Raw genomic sequence first — 16,096 nt, 5'->3', positions numbered from 1 at the left:
AAGTTCGAAATTGAGGCGGTGTTCTGTTACATGTGTTTTACCTATCGAACTACTCTCTTCCCTAGTCTATTGTCTATTTTAAAGAAACTCCAGACATCACCTAATTCTGAGGTTATATTCTAGAGGGTGATGTACTCTTGTACACCAGACATCACCTTACTCTAAGTGTTATATATTAGAGGGTGGTGCACTCTTCTACACCAGACATCACCTAATTCTGGGTTATATTCTAGAGGGTGATGTACTCTTGTACACCAGACATCACCTTACTCTAAGAGTTATATTCTAGAAGGTGGTTCATTGTTGTACTATTGTCTATTTATAGAAACTTCAAATATCACCTCTAAGGATCATCTAGATGGCAGACGGCACCTTAACGCTTGGTTTTGTCTTTGGTTTTCTTCTAAAGCAAACACTGACTTCCTGATTTTTAAAGCAAGGTAACATTTCTTCAAGATTGAAAGCTCTGTGGTCGACATCACGATATTCATTATTTCAGATTTGTTAAGCAACTCAGCAACAATTTCACTATAAATGTCATGTCTAGCACGAGGCCTATCTTCACAATGTCAAGCTATCTTGACAGCAATAGCCACTATTCTTGTATCACGGAATGAAGCGATTTGATTGGATTATACGCCATCCAATACAGCCAATCAGAGCCCTGAAGACTATCAACATTTTAGCTTGTGTTCACAGACTTTCTGTCGGAGCCCCTGATTGGTTGTATTCGCAAGCTTATAATCCAATCAAATCAAACCTAAATTCTTACCCACAGCAAGCAAATTTAGTATCTATCAGGAACACAGCGACCCCTATCTACTTGGGTTTCACAGAATTTATAAAACTTGTGATTTGTCAAAGAAACGTCTTGAGGTTGCTGATATATTGACAAATAAGAATATGAATTTTTACACTAAGCACTCCTCCACAATTAACTGTAGAGGAAGGACAAGGCAATAAGTGCATTTAAACAAAAATAAAACCCATTTTTAAAAATAACGGAACGAATAAACTAAAAAGTGACAACGCAAAATATAAATGTCATGTTCATCACGAGGTCTATCTTCACAATGTCAAGCTATCTTGACGGCAATAGCCACCATTCTTGTATCACGGAATGAAGCGATTTGATTGGATTGTACGCCAATGTGACTGAACCACATTCAGATAACGATGCCTTGTGGTAGAATTTGACCTTGGTCGAAACTTGTATTATCCATAAGGGTAAGAATGATCTGACCCCGGCCCTGAACACATACACACACCATACGAAACTACGTATGGTTCTTACATAGAAATCTCACACGCCTAAGAGATCTTGAAAATAGGCAAAACAGTGCTTCACATACTTTACTTCAATTATTGCTCTATACTCATTCCCTATAGCCCAGTCATCATTTCCTCTTGTCCGGTAAGAGTAAGTAAGCTATTGCAAAATAATTAGTAAGTGTAAAATTCTGAAGTTCAAAACATGTTCAATCAAGATAAAGGCTCAGTCCTACTCAGTTCTGGATTTCCCTGAAAAAAAAAAACCCAAGAGTGCCATCAACTATATTTTACAAGGAAAACTACTTAGTTTCATCCCACTCAAAATCCTTTCTACCAGCCTGTACTTGATCAAACCTCTTAGCATTATTGGTACCCATCTACATCTGGCTCGCCTGGAATTATTGGGTAATTACTAAGCAGATTGGTAAGAGTCAGTATGTCTCGCCTTACTAATCTTACTCATACTTAATGGTATAATTGCCTGATATGGTTGGCATCAGCTTTCAAGATCGAATTACTCGTTAAGCATTTACTAAGTATTTGGTAAGTGTCAATATTTCCCGCCTAGCTAATCTTTCTACACCCATGGATAGCTTAACACTTTATAGTACTCTAGTATTGTTCTATACTTTATTGTAATTGCCGCAAATGGTTGGCCTCTTTTGTCACCAGCTTTCAGCCAGAAAGAGTAAGCATTTCATAATCGAATTACTTTGAGTAATTACTAAGTATTTGGTAAGAGTCAATTTGTCCTGCCTAGCTAATCTTTCTACGCCCATCATGTGATAAGACATGACACTCCTATCAGATGATAGATATCAAGACGCTGTAATAAACAATACATGTTTTGTTGTCGCCATGTTTTATACGACTATAAACTATATAATATAAAGCTATAAAATATGGTGAAGGTATATCATTCTACAGCCCCGGGGCCATTTTAATATTATATACCATAGGTAACTAAGTAGGGACATTTCTATGAACTCAAAGTAATCTGATTACCACGAGCCACTGACCCCCCTCCAATCCCCCCCCCCCCCCCCCTCCCCGTCGTAAAACAATATCTTTATATAAATGGGGAAATCTGCTTTAATAACTCAAACTCGAACCCCACCCCACCCTCACCTCTCTCACTATATCAGCAGCAGGGCATGTCGAGAAAGAACTATCCATATACAATCTAGTCCTTTGTCAAACCTATTGTCAAGGAAATTACGAGGATAACGACTTCGGATCTCCAAGAACCCGTCTATCAACTGGCCCTTCACCAAACCTCTTGACATTGACTTTAAAGGAATATCAAGATAGGATTTAAAGAATCCTATTTGACAGCTTATTCTTCGACATACCTCTTTTCAAGGATTAAAAAAAGTAAACAGCCTGGGATTTAGAAGATCCCGCCTACAAGCTGGTCCTTCGGCAAACCTCTTGGTAACATAATGACGTCATAAGATCGTGAGCGCTCTAACCGTCTGAGCAACACCCTGTCTAATGTAAGTATTATATTATACTAGTAGTTGATAATATTCGAGAAGAAGTAAGGTTGGTGACAGCGCAACTGAATGGCTTCAGGCTGATTAATACACTCACCGTTTCAAGTTGACAAGCAAGTCAGAGAATGATTTGTGAGCTTGTCGCCTTGCCTTCAGGATATATTTACTGAATTAAAAAACAAGCTGTAATACTTTAACTCTCTCATAAAAATCAACATTTTCTTTGCCAAGTTCCTTTTTATCGAGTGAAACCCGAATTCATTTGGTAAATGCAGTAGTTAAAACGATATCACAAGAGAACAACTAAAAGGGGTGATAATAAACGTTCATAAAAAACGATGATAAAAAGCAATATCACAGTGCTACCAATAAACCACAAACGTCTGCTAGGCGATAGGGTGCCGTGGGTTCGAATCTTCCTCAAGGTAAAACTTTGCCAGTACTTTCGAGAGTCGGCCCGGCGTCGGCTCTCACCCCTAATAGTAATGCCACAGTGTGGCAAACAATGATAAAGACAATATCTTTTTTAAAATTTAAGGTCAAGAAAGTTCTGTTAAAAAAAAAAACGGTAATCTTCTCGTAAAGAGATAGTTGCTCAAAATAGCTGATACATCGACGCTGTGTCGGTATCGTGGTCTCAAAGGCTTGATATACTGTCACTTAATCAGTATATGGACTGGTTGAACCAAGTCCACGGGCCCTCGCCTATGGGGGACCCACTTTCATAAAAAAAAATACATAATTAAAAAAATATATACCAAAGAATACAATTATAATCAAACTAAGCAGCCAGCAATATATAAATGAGTGAAATAGCATTAAAGGGACGACTGTACCATTATTTTTGACAAATCATACTTTAGTCTCACAAGCGGGATTTATTTTTAGCTACACCAATCAGTAATAGTGTTCACAGCTCACCAAAGAAAATTTGAGCCCTCAAATTCAGATGTGTCCAGAATTATCTGCGTTTGAATGTTACTGAAAGATACTGAACGATACTCTGTGATATAGAAAAGACATATATAGAAATTGTGGGTAAAATTACTAGTTTGAGATATTTTTGAAAGAATTATGCGATTTTAGTACATTTCTATAGTACTTCTGAAGATTCTTTACATATTTTCAAGACCCAAATCAACCCCCAAAAATGGTACACTTGTCCCTTTAACTACCGACTAAAAATCTTTAAATCTGCAATTATGAACACGAATTAAATTGACTTACAGACGGGTCTTAGAATGCATGACAGCATATTAAAAATATGAGAGGGGCCCAATCTCACTTACGTCAACAGGCCCACACTTTTTTAGTGTGCGGATTTGACAGTGACCACAGATTGGTTGAGGCTTTCGCTTGAGCAGAACAAGGAAGTGTGGGAACTATTAGTTAAAACATGTACAAGGGAAATAACTGTTAAATAAAATTTAATTCAGACCACAGTTAACTTACACCCGTTGAATTTGGCGTGTTTATCAATTACGATACAAGAGTGTTCAAAAGAAAATATGACGGTAATTGGTGACCAGAATATTCAAGTCATCGGATTAGTTTCAACTATATCCACATCAACATGCGACCGATTAAACTCGAAACCTTCAATTTATTTTGCGAAAATTGAGTTTGATTCGGGCCAAACACAGGCAAAAAAGGATCAACAAAGTGTATTTTTCGTAAAAATTGAATTTATCAATATCAATAAAACATAAGTTGAGAAACAAAGAAATGAGAGATTTAATAGAAGAAATTATGCTGTTGTTCAGGATTTCGAGAATCTATCACAGAATTCTGGTAAAGTCATCACAACACCAACTCCATTTCCTTTCTCCATATTAATAAATTCTTGTATATTATTACTGCATTCTGTAAATAGAATGTGTTACACTTCACAATTTCAAGCTGGCACGGACTATGTGCGTGTAATATTGTCTTTATTGGGCTCTTTTGTTTTATCATTGAACGCAGCTACGGAAATTTGTAAATGCAACGATTTGATTGGATTTGATTGGATTGTACCGAACATAGCCAAATAGAGCCATCAACACAAAGACTGTATATAGCAAACCTTATGATCTACGGACATATCGGTAGTATTGGAGAGGGGATAAAGGACAGTTGAAGGCAGGGGTGGGGGGAGGGGGATACATGGAACTAACCTGAAGTTTGGATACAGGGATATTTTGGAGGAGGTGACTGATAGTCTCCAGTTTCTTCGTCTATCATGTGAGATCGGTCGGAGGCGAATGTTTCAAGATATTCTCTAGCCTTTATCACTCTGAATAATCTGCAAATACAGTGTGGCAAATACATGTACGTAAAATTTCATTAAAAACTTAATATTATTTCATTCGTCTGGACAGGATAAAATGATTTTTTACGTTTTTGCTGCTTATTGTACCACTAAGAGAAAAGCATGACGAGCTTTTTCACAATGCCTAATAATTTTAAGATCATCATATGTTTCAATTTCGTGTGAGCAGCATAAAATATTTAAACGGAGTTGAAACACACAGTATTTAGATACCTTTTAAAATCATTATTGAAACGATCTTCGTTTGTAATGGCAGAATCTATGTATTCCGAGATAGAACAAGGGAACGGTAAAGTGGTGTCAAGGTCGTATATCACAGGTTCAGGGTCACCTTTATATATGAATATTACATGGTAGTCCTGGAAAGATAGAAGCAAAATCACCCTGAGTATCATAAGATACCACCGAGTAATAACGTAGCCTTATCAACTTTAAACTCTTGAAAACTTTACTGAATTTAAGTCCCAATGTGTGAAGTACGACTGTGGCGGTTGTCTCAGTCAGGGAAGGGCAACCCCACTCTTCCAGAATATATGATGCAAAACAACTTGGCATCATTTATGGAGAGTCTATACAATAATGTTTGTCAGGTATTTTCATTGTTATATCTCATGTAACTAAAAGACATTGTTGTATCTCAAAGTACATTTTAAGAACGTTTAGTATACTCTCTGTACTTAATATACCAAGCTGGCGAAGGGATTCGACAATATTTTGAAAATGTTTACAAGTTTCTTACCCAAATAACTCTTTTATCAGATCTCTTTGAACTCTTTTGACACCACAATGGGATCTTAAATAATAAAAATATAATTCATTTGCACTAATGGGCAAAATCTTGCTGACTTGCATAATGATACGAAGACAGTTAAAAGCACAATTTGTCTGATTTAATAGCGACCTTTATTTTATCACAAAAGTTTGTTAACGCAGCGATTTCATTAGACTGTACGTTAGCGGATAGAGCCAATTAGAGGTCTCGACAGAAGGTTTTAAATACTAAGCTATCATGTTTATCTGTCTGTCTGTCAGGGGCTCTGATTGGCTATATTCGCTTGCGTATAATTCAATCAAATCGCTGCAATCTGGAATACAAGAAACGTGGCCATTACAGTCAAGGTATAAGTTCGTTATAGCTGGACATTGAGAAGATGGCGAATCCTCAAGATTATACAGCAGCAGCTAACCTGTTTCTCATAGAGTTTGTTATTCTATTCATGGAAGAAGATAATTAATATTTACCATTCTCTTAAGGTTCGAAATAAATACACAATAACATTTGGGTAGTATCCCTGGATGCATCTGACGTGTTTTATCACATAATTTCCATATATTTTCTTCACTAAAACGTTTAAAAAAGCATGCATAGAAGATGTACAGAGGTTTAGTTGTGGAGGTTTCAAGTGTTGAACTCCAATGGTTATAATAATATTATTTTTGAGTCAGTTATATCAATATTCCACATATTTTTCTTGTTGGAGAAACCATGGCTCAATCAACAGGCTCTGATACTGATACAGTATATTATATGTCAGAGTTTGTGTATGTTTGTGTGTTTGTCTTTTCAACTAAAAGCAACTAATGACTAACTAATTTTCACATTATTAATAAGCTTATCTATTGCTCTATGACCTAGGCCAGTGTTTTCATTGAGACTTGTCTCAATACACCCTAACACTGATATTGATACATAATTTCAAGCGTCAATTCATCAAAATCATCTGTAGACGTAGCAGATAGGGTAGAGGTATCTCGGACTAATATCTAGCAGTGATCTCTAATTAAAAGAGGGAAGAAAATTGAAAAGAATTTACCAATAACAAGTCGTGTAGACACAATCAGGCTTTTCAACTAGCCTACCAAGCTTTTCCTCAGTCAAATTCATATCAAATATATCTCATTTTTCTTCAAAATTCAATCAAATATGGTCTTTATTCAAAAATAATTATTTCACAATCGCGTCTACTTTCAGTTCATAACAGCTCTCTGATTTTGAAAACCAATTTTAGTCTATACTAGTAAATATTGCCCTTTGAGCAGGCAAAGATATTTCATTTTTCTGGGGGATAATTTCATATTTGAGTTATATCACAACATGGCGAGTCTTAAAAAATTAGGGAACATCAAACTGGAACAATCGGTATTCTTCCTATGTGACATGCAAGAGAGATTTCGCCCTGCAATCAAATCTTTTACTGAAATCACAGAAGTAGCAAAGCGACTGGTAAGTTTGAGTCTATATAACACAGGGACTTGTAAAAGATTTAGAAATGGGAATAAATAGTTCGAACGTTCTTTAAAAAACTTCCATTTCAAAGTTATAGTATTACAGCCATATAATCGTCTTATTTTTGGTTAAATCATGTCATAGAAATGATCTTCTGTTTCAAATTGTGGACGAACGCTATTAAGGTTGTAGGCTAAAGCCCGTTAATATTTCCTGAAAAGAGATACGGATACCTCGATCAGCCGTGTAAGCTGATAAAACAACAGTGCACTATTTTTGGAATGTTATCAGTCATTTCATTATTTTTTTTCAGATTGAAGGAAGTAAAATATTAAATATACCATTAATTGTGACAGAACAGGCAAGATTCTTGGTTTTTTATTTATTAAAAAAAATCATAAAGGATTCTAACATAGTTAGTTCAAAGAAAACATCCTTCCAATGACTGACTCGACTGATGTCAAAAATGTTCTCCTACGTAAATGCATTGCCACTGAATATAGAATATAGTATTGGAAAGAGATCATGTTACGTTGTGCATGTTTCGGATATACTACTCATCTTCGTGACAACCTTCGTCCAATCAGGTGCAGATAAATGAAACTTAAAATTCCATTCTTTTCATTTCACCAATATCAAGTAACTTGTAGGACCCTCCCCTTTAAGCGATATTGCTTTTTTTGCACTACACTAACATACTTTTCTCCCCATTTTTCATATATAGTCTTAATATTAGTCAACATTTGTTACAGTATCCCAAAGGTCTGGGTAACACCGTCTCCGAGTTAGATGTCAGCCATGCCACGAAAATTATTCCTAAAACAAAATTTAGTATGGTATTACCGGAAGTTGAAGATACACTTTTGACTCTGTGCAATGGTTGTACAAAACACGTGGTTTTATTTGGGATTGAGGTGAGGTTTCAGACAGCGATTCTATAATGATTTTCTCGAATCGTAATTTTGATGATTTTGATGTTATAATTATCTGATTGGTCAATTACTGACACTTAATTAAATTCACTTTCACCAATTTATCTAATTAGTAATCATCAGTCATTTTCTGTCGAAAACACGGGTTGCGCCTCACGGCATACAAGGCGCCCCAATTTAATTGCCTTTTACTGCATGCAAGGAGAGAATGTGCACCTTTCCACAACTTTCAGGTCAATGTGGGGTTAAAAAAATTGTCATATCCTAACAGACACATGGCAAACAAGGTACCACCAAATTAATCACTCTTTACGACAAGCAATGAGGGAATGTGGACCTTTTTCTTAATCAATGGCGGGGAATAATCGTTATAAGACTGGTGGATACGGTAATATGATGTTCCTGCATCGATAATGTTATTATTTATCTTATAGACTCATGTATGTATCCAACAGACAGTGATAGATCTGCTGGCTAAAGATTATGAAGTACATGTTATTGCTGATGCCTGTTCTTCTAGGAGTCAAATGGATAGAATGTTTGCCTTAGAGGTAAGAGAGGGAGCCGCGGTGGCTAAGTTAGTTAGACGCTAGCTTGCTAACCTGAAGGTCCAGGTTTCAATCCCGGCATAATCCCGGGATAATACCTTCGGATTTTATAACCTGGTTTCCCCCTGTCAGTGATACATGTAAGAGGTGACTAACATGGAAACAGCGTCTAACCGTTTGGATGGGACAATAAACCGAGCACAGGTGTGCTACAGATCCCTTGACTTTTGGAAATCGAAAAAGAGTAGGGAAATATTTCCCTCATTGAACACTGCATGATGCTGCCTATCTTCGGATGTAAAACTCCATTTCATTTCATTCATAATGATATTTAAACCATAGAAATACATAGAGACATGACATGTTTATCTCCCTTTGTTAACTCCTGCCAGTACAGAAAATTTAGAGGTGACATTACATTTTCACATAATCGAATTCTGCTTTTTCAGAGATTTCGGCACATGGGAGCTACTGTAACAACAAGCGAAGCTATTTTATTACAGCTCGTAGGTGATAAAGATCATGCTAATTTCAAAGCTATACAAGCTATTATTAAAACGAGTGCCCCAGAATCAGGTTTAGTGGCACAGTTATAGTAAATATAGAAATAGTATTAAAACAGAACCTGAAACATAGTGTTACTCTGTATTACTCAGAGTTTCATGTTGTGTGTTGTCCGAAACTCCGAGTAACAACATGTTTCAGGTTCTGTTGTGTTCTATTTTGATATTTCTGTTTCGTTGTTCGATCATTGATGTATTGAGTAATATTTTAACAGTGAAAACATTTTGTTATTATCATGTTTCATATATGTTTGTCAATATTTTGTAAATTCTGTACGAATATTGTGTGAATATACAAAGACTTTGTAAATTATTGCATATATTTTATATGTCATGATTTTGTATATAACATTTTTTGATTGTTATAGCATTATGTTTTGTACAAGCAAATGCAATAAATTTACTTGCAATAATATGTAGAGGACATGAAAAATAGCTTACGTAGTTTTTCAAGTCACAGACCAGGTATCAAATTAACGAAAGCCAGGCCTTAGAATCATCCCCTAGTAATCTTAACTTGTACATTTGGGAGAATCAAACCTTCCCTTCCACTAGACCTGAATCACAATATAAAATTTGTCTTGCCAGAAGAGTAATCTACGGAACGTTTACAAGATTTTTTTTTCCTGCATATTTGCCATTGGTAAGAACCCAGACCAAAAGATGACTATAAGCCACATCAGATTAGCATTCAATGTTATATTGACTTGGTATGTGAATAGAATATTTTGTGGGGGTATATTTGGAAGATCAGGGAAAGTGTTTATTTATTCTTGACTATGCAGTGGTAATTAATTGTCTTACATCGTATCTCGAATACTGGTTTTGATACGGTCTCAGGAAGTATAACGAATGGTGTGTAGATTGGATACAATGGGGTTCTTATGTCTTATATATAGATTCGCTGTGATTAAATTTAATCGATACATAGATCTAATATCGGTTATACGAATACTTATAGTAAATAATAATACACCATAATAAAATAATCATCTTATATACACTGCTGAAACATCCAGTCAATATGACTACTCTGTTGGTACTAACAATAAATAGTACCTAAAATATACTATCTTTAAAAATTTGAAATACTGTAACAAATAAAATGTGAATAAAACATTATGGCAAAAATTGGGGCTCACCGGGTTTGTTAAAAAACATCTTATTTTGCTCTTGACTTAATAAAGCATGTTGACCCCTATTCACTGAACAATGTAATGGCAATGACTTAACATTTTCTTGTTGACCTTTCGGTGGTCTAAATATATTGGTTCTTTTTGTCACATTTCGTGTGGCTGTTAGCTTTTACATTCCGATTTTTTCTGAAGATTTTGACAGTGAGAATCTGCATATTGGTTCTTCAGGTGAAGATGTGGAAAGTCAACACCTAGTTACGCTAAATACACTGTATGCTGGGCTCAAATGAAACATAGTATTGTCAAGTTATCCACAGTTGGACCATGTTTAATAAAAAACATCTTTCATTTTGGTCTTTAGATGGTATTTGACTGTAAACATGCATCCAGAATTCTGTGGGGGACATCTTTCACGAAATTCATAAATCCAGTAACTGAAAACAAGATAATATACAATTTTGTTTTAAATAGGATATAAACGTGTTAAAATTTAGCTAATAGAGCTACAGCTAGTAGAGCTACAGCTAGTTGAGCTACAGATAGTAGAGCTACAGCTAGTAGAGCTACAGCTAGTAGAGCTACAGCTAATAGAGCTACAGCTATTGGAGCTACAGCTAATAGAGCTATAGATAGAGCTACAGCTAATAGAGCTACAGCTAGTAGAGCTACAGCTAATAGAGCTACAGCTAATAGAGCTACAGCTAGTAGAGCTACAGCTAGTAGAGCTACAGCTAGTAGAGCTAGAGCTAGTAGAGCTACAGCTAATAGAGCTACAGCTAGTGGAGCTACAGCTAGTGGAGCTACAGATAGTAGAGCTACAGATAGTAGAGCTACAGCTAGTAGAGCTACAGCTAATAGAGCTACAACTAGTGGAGCTACAGCTAATAGAGCTACAGCTAACAGAGCTACAGCTAATAGAGCTACAGCTAGTGGAGCTACAGCTAATAGAGCTACAGCTAATAGAGCTACAGCTAATAGAGCTACAGCTAATAGAGCTACAGCTAGTGGAGCTACAGCTAATAGAGCTACAGCTAGTGGAGCTACAGCTAATAGAGCTACAGCTAACAGAGCTACAGATAGTAGAGCTACAGCTAACAGAGCTACAGCTAGTAGAGCTACAGCTAATAGAGCTACAGCTAGTAGAGCTACAGCTAATAGAGCTATAGATAGAGCTACAGCTAATAGAGCTACAGCTAGTAGAGCTACAGCTAACAGAGCTACAGCTAACAGAGCTGCAGCTAATAGAGCTACAGCTAACAGAGCTACAGCTGGTAGAGCTACAGATAGAGCTACAGCTAATAGAGCTACAGCTAGTAGAGCTACATCTAATAGAGCTACAGCTAATAGAGCTACAGCTAGTAGAGCTACGGCTAACAGAGCTACAGCTAACAGAGCTACAGCTAACAGAGCTGCAGCTAATAGAGCTACAGCTAACAGAGCTACAGCTGGTAGAGCTACAGAGTAGAGCTACAGCTAATAGAGCTACAGCTAGTAGAGCTACAGCTAATAGAGCTATAGATAGAGCTACAGCTAATAGAGCTACAGCTAGTAGAGCTACGGCTAACAGAGCTACAGCTAACAGAGCTACAGCTAACAGAGCTGCAGCTAATAGAGCTACAGCTAACAGAGCTGCAGCTAATAGAGCTACAGCTAACAGAGCTACAGCTGGTAGAGCTACAGCTAATAGAGCTACAGCTAGTAGAGCTACAGCTAATAGAGCTACAGCTAATAGAGCTACAGATAATAGAGCTATAGCTAATAGAGCTACAGCTAGTAGAGCTACAGCTAGTAGAGCTACAGCTAGTAGAGCTAGAGATGGTAGAGCTACAGGTAGTAGAGCTACAGCTAGTAGAGCTACAGCTAGTAGAGCTACAGCTAGTAGAGCTACAGCTAATAGAGCTACAGCTAGTAGAGCTAGAGCTGGTAGAGCTAGAGCTGGTAGAGCTACAGCTAGTAGAGCTACAGCTAATAGAGCTACAGCTAATAGAGCTACAGCTAATAGAGCTACAGCTAATAGAGCTACAGCTAATAGAGCTACAGCTAATAGAGCTACAGCTAATAGAGCTACAGCTAATAGAGCTACAGCTGATAGAGCTACAGCTAATAGAGCTACAGCTAATAGAGCTACAGCTAATAGAGCTAGAGCTGGTAGAGCTACAGCTAGTAGAGCTACAACTAATAGAGCTACAGCTAACAGAGCTACAGCTAATAGAGCTAGAGCTGGTAGAGCTACAGCTAGTAGAGCTACAGCTAATAGAGCTACAGCTAATAGAGCTACAGCTAATAGAACTAGAGCTGGTAGAGCTACAGCTAATAGAGCTACAGCTAATAGAGCTACAGCTAGTAGAGCTACAGCTAATAGAGCTACAGCTAATAGAGCTACAGCTAATAGAGCTACAGCTAATAGAGCTACAGCTAACAGAGCTACAGCTAATAGAGCTACAGCTAGTGGAGCTACAGCTAGTAGAGCTACAGCTAGTGGAGCTACAGCTAATAGAGCTACAGCTAATAGAGCTACAGCTAATAGAGCTACAGCTAGTGGAGCTACAGCTAATAGAGCTACAGCTAGTAGAGCTACAGCTAAGAGAGCTACAGCTAGTAGAGCTACAGCTAGTAGAGCTACAGCTAGTGGAGCTACAGATAGTAGAGCTACAGATAGTAGAGCTACAGCTAATAGAGCTACAGCTAATAGAGCTACAGCTAGTAGAGCTACAGCTAATAGAGCTACAGCTAGTAGAGCTACAGCTAATAGAGCTACAGCTAATAGAGCTACAGCTAGTAGAGCTTTTTAAGGCTAACTTTTTAGAATTAAAATTTCACATCGAAATGACACTCTCGACTGTAACTGCTGACTGTTGGTAGGACTCTGGATAAACGGTCTTGTTGAATTGAAAAAAAACCGCATTACAGATTCTAAAAATTCATACAGATAGCTCCAAAAATAGACGAATATGTCGGTTATATCTTTTGGTAAGGTCACGTGTTTACAAATATCGGCCTGTTAGGGTAGCGTAAATCATCGGGATTTATTAGATTGCAATCGTATCTTTTTTGTCTCCATTGTATTCTAAGAAGTTTCTACCAAAAGCGTGTCCCAAAGGTAGTATTTTAACAAATCAAAGCGTGATCAAATTGTGGGATAGCAATACGACAGTCTCTGTGGGTTTCGCTATTGTTGGTCCAACAAGGCTACTTACCGTCATTTGGTGTCATGACCACAAGCAGCAATAACAGGACTACCAGACCCAAAACTGAATAAACGATAAAAATAATTTCACGATAATGGTCCCAGAAAAACAAGAGAACAGACAAGTTTGCAATGTGATGCACAGGCACTTAATATTGCCCCAGCGTAAGTTGTGATCAATTTTATGAATTGTGAATGTCGGCCTTTAAGATACTTACATTGGAACATTTTTGTTTAATTTTTTTCTGGGTTTTTGGGACTTGGACTTGGTTCAACCGTAGACTTGGTTCAACCAGTCCATATGGTAGTGGAGCCACTGCCCACTGTTCAATGACAGGATGGTACGGACGATCTAGCATCCTTAACCTAACAGTTCACAATACATTCGAGTCTTGGGCCTGATTGGCTTATAAAGCTGAATTTATAATTGATTTTAGCTATTGGCCAATCGGATTACTAGGATACCAAAATCATTCTAAATTAAGTTTTGTGAAACAGACCCCTGCTGAACAAAGTTAAATTAAATACCTACCGAATGATAAATACTTGTAACCATCGCCATCAGTCGTTTCTCTTTGAATATTCTCTGTTTTCCCGATATCGGATGTGACGTTTTCCTTCTGAGTGTCGAGTGCTTTGGCTCCAGTTTCGTCAATTTTATCATCTTTCAATTCCGATGTACCTAAAACTTCTTCAGAAGTACGCCTTATAATTGGAGAGGCTTCCACTATAGGTGAAGGCTTGGGTGAGTTTGCTGCAGTTAGTTCGGACAACTCCATCTCCTTTGGACGATTGGTGGCCACAATGTCGGGAACAGCATCTAGGCCTACAACAGAAAATACTATAAATGCATCAGGGTTATTTTTATGGTTCTTACATGGAAATAACACAAACGAACGCATTCGGCAATTCTCGGTAGCTTCCGTAAGCTGAATCCTGCCAAGCGCTAGCAAATGTTACGGAGGCCTTTTGAAACGGGAGTACGGCCATTTTGAATCTCTACCTCGAGGAATTTTAAAAAAGGGTATAATATTTTAACAAGGCATTCGAATCACATTCGTGTGTGGTATTTTATTTCCATGTAAGGACCATACGTAGTTCGTATGGATATTTAAGGTGCAACGAGCATTGTAGAAGGAATCATCACCCAAACGGTTTTTCTGACCCTAAAAAATCTATTGGCTACCAGGTGTTTGTTGCATATAATGAGCAGCAATGACGGGTGTGGTATGGGTGTGGGTATGCTTACTCTTTTTGACAAATTGACGTACCTGATCCAGAGATAGATACGTTTTCTTCGCTTAAGAACCTCTCTATTGTGAATTGGTCATCTTCCTTGACATATGGTCCGATATCTCTTGCTATTTTGGCACCAGGTCGCTTCTTGATGGTTCTTGGCTCATACTTCTTCGATGTTCTTCTGTGACGATCAGAGCAGGTACATTGGAATTTACCGTTGTCTATTGTAAAGCCAAATCTGATTTTCTTCTCAACTTCAGGGTACAGATCTTGAAGAGCGTTAATGAAGCCGTCTCGTGCCTCGGACATTTCTGGTGTCTTTTGTCGAAGAGATTGCCATCTTTCAGTTTCAGAAACGGCATCATTCACCAAATATTTATACTCCATCAAATTTAACGACCGGTTTGAATACATATGGTCGGCTAGGTTTCTCACGTCGGTACTATTGCAAACATAGCAGAATTGACAACATTTGGTTTTGGCGCTTCGTTTTGCAACTTCATACTTTCTTTTCAGCTCTTCGTGCAACCAGTCAAGCTGTTCATCGCCGTTCAGAACACCAAGGAATGCTTCAAATGTAGATGGTGGTTTCCTCTCTAGAATAATCGCCAAGCGTCTTGTTTTTCTAGCATCTGTCTTTTGCCCCTGAACCGATTGTAGTTCGTCGCCATCAATTGCGTGTCTGGCATAAAGCTCATCCACGATATATTTTGTGTCTAAATTGTCCTTCAAATCCAACAAACTTTTTCTTACCACATATTTGTGAGGAGCCTCTGTAAAACAAAAATTAATGTTGAAATAGTATTTATCAAAACCAAATAGCACTTGGTATTAACCCTGAAATTGTTAGCATAAATAATCATTAGCAAGACATCGGAATTTCGTCAAGTAACAGGTTCAAATTCTGATACATATTAAGGGTTTTTCCCAGTTTACAAAAGGGCCGCAACTCGTAAGCAAAAGGATTCGATTCATCGCCCATTTCGTCCAACCAATGACAGATCCAATATCTAAAAGCAAGAAGAGGGACAGAGTGAAGCAATATATCCGGAGGGGCAAGTACTATATCCGGAAGTTCAAGTACTATATCCGGGGCGGCAAGTACTATATCCGGAGGAGCAAGTAATATATCTGGGGGGGGGGGGGGGGGGGGGGGGGGGGGAATTTTTTTTCAAAGGGGGGAAA

The 16,096-nt window shown here is 37.6% G+C and overlaps 3 protein-coding genes across 3 annotated transcripts in view; 1 reads left to right on the top strand and 2 right to left on the bottom strand.

The window, feature by feature from the left end:
- Window positions 1-4,527: 4,527 nt before the first annotated feature.
- Window positions 4,528-6,964, bottom strand: LOTGIDRAFT_122098 (hypothetical protein; the record flags this gene model as incomplete). Its single annotated transcript, XM_009059369.1, has 6 exons — window positions 4,528-4,631; window positions 4,925-5,052; window positions 5,293-5,438; window positions 5,819-5,872; window positions 6,322-6,421; window positions 6,894-6,964. 6 exons carry the CDS (start codon window positions 6,962-6,964, stop codon window positions 4,528-4,530), a joined length of 603 nt encoding a protein of 200 aa, XP_009057617.1.
- Window positions 6,965-7,174: 210 nt separating this feature from the next.
- Window positions 7,175-9,382, top strand: LOTGIDRAFT_121884 (hypothetical protein; the record flags this gene model as incomplete). The annotated part of the gene is made up of 5 exons (XM_009059368.1): window positions 7,175-7,303; window positions 7,620-7,679; window positions 8,059-8,220; window positions 8,673-8,789; window positions 9,236-9,382. The coding sequence occupies 5 exons, from the start codon at window positions 7,175-7,177 to the stop codon at window positions 9,380-9,382; spliced, it is 615 nt and encodes a 204-aa protein (XP_009057616.1).
- An 860-nt stretch (window positions 9,383-10,242) lies between these two features.
- Window positions 10,243-16,096, bottom strand: part of LOTGIDRAFT_233360 (hypothetical protein) — an 8,766-nt gene continuing 2,912 nt past the window's right edge. Inside the window, exons 5-9 of the mRNA XM_009059367.1 lie at window positions 14,944-15,684; window positions 14,205-14,498; window positions 13,683-13,736; window positions 11,200-11,516; window positions 10,243-10,919 (exon numbers count right to left, since the gene is read on the bottom strand). Coding sequence (XP_009057615.1) covers window positions 10,905-10,919; window positions 11,200-11,516; window positions 13,683-13,736; window positions 14,205-14,498; window positions 14,944-15,684 — 1,421 coding nt within the window. The 3' untranslated portion in view covers window positions 10,243-10,904. The remainder of the gene's footprint in view (window positions 10,920-11,199; window positions 11,517-13,682; window positions 13,737-14,204; window positions 14,499-14,943; window positions 15,685-16,096) is intronic.

The sequence above is a fragment of the Lottia gigantea genome, assembly GCF_000327385.1.
Source record: "Lottia gigantea unplaced genomic scaffold LOTGIsca_39, whole genome shotgun sequence".
NCBI lineage: Eukaryota > Metazoa > Mollusca > Gastropoda > Lottiidae > Lottia > Lottia gigantea.
Note: the sequence above shows the minus strand (reverse complement) of the source record. Positions and strands in the feature narration are given on the sequence as shown.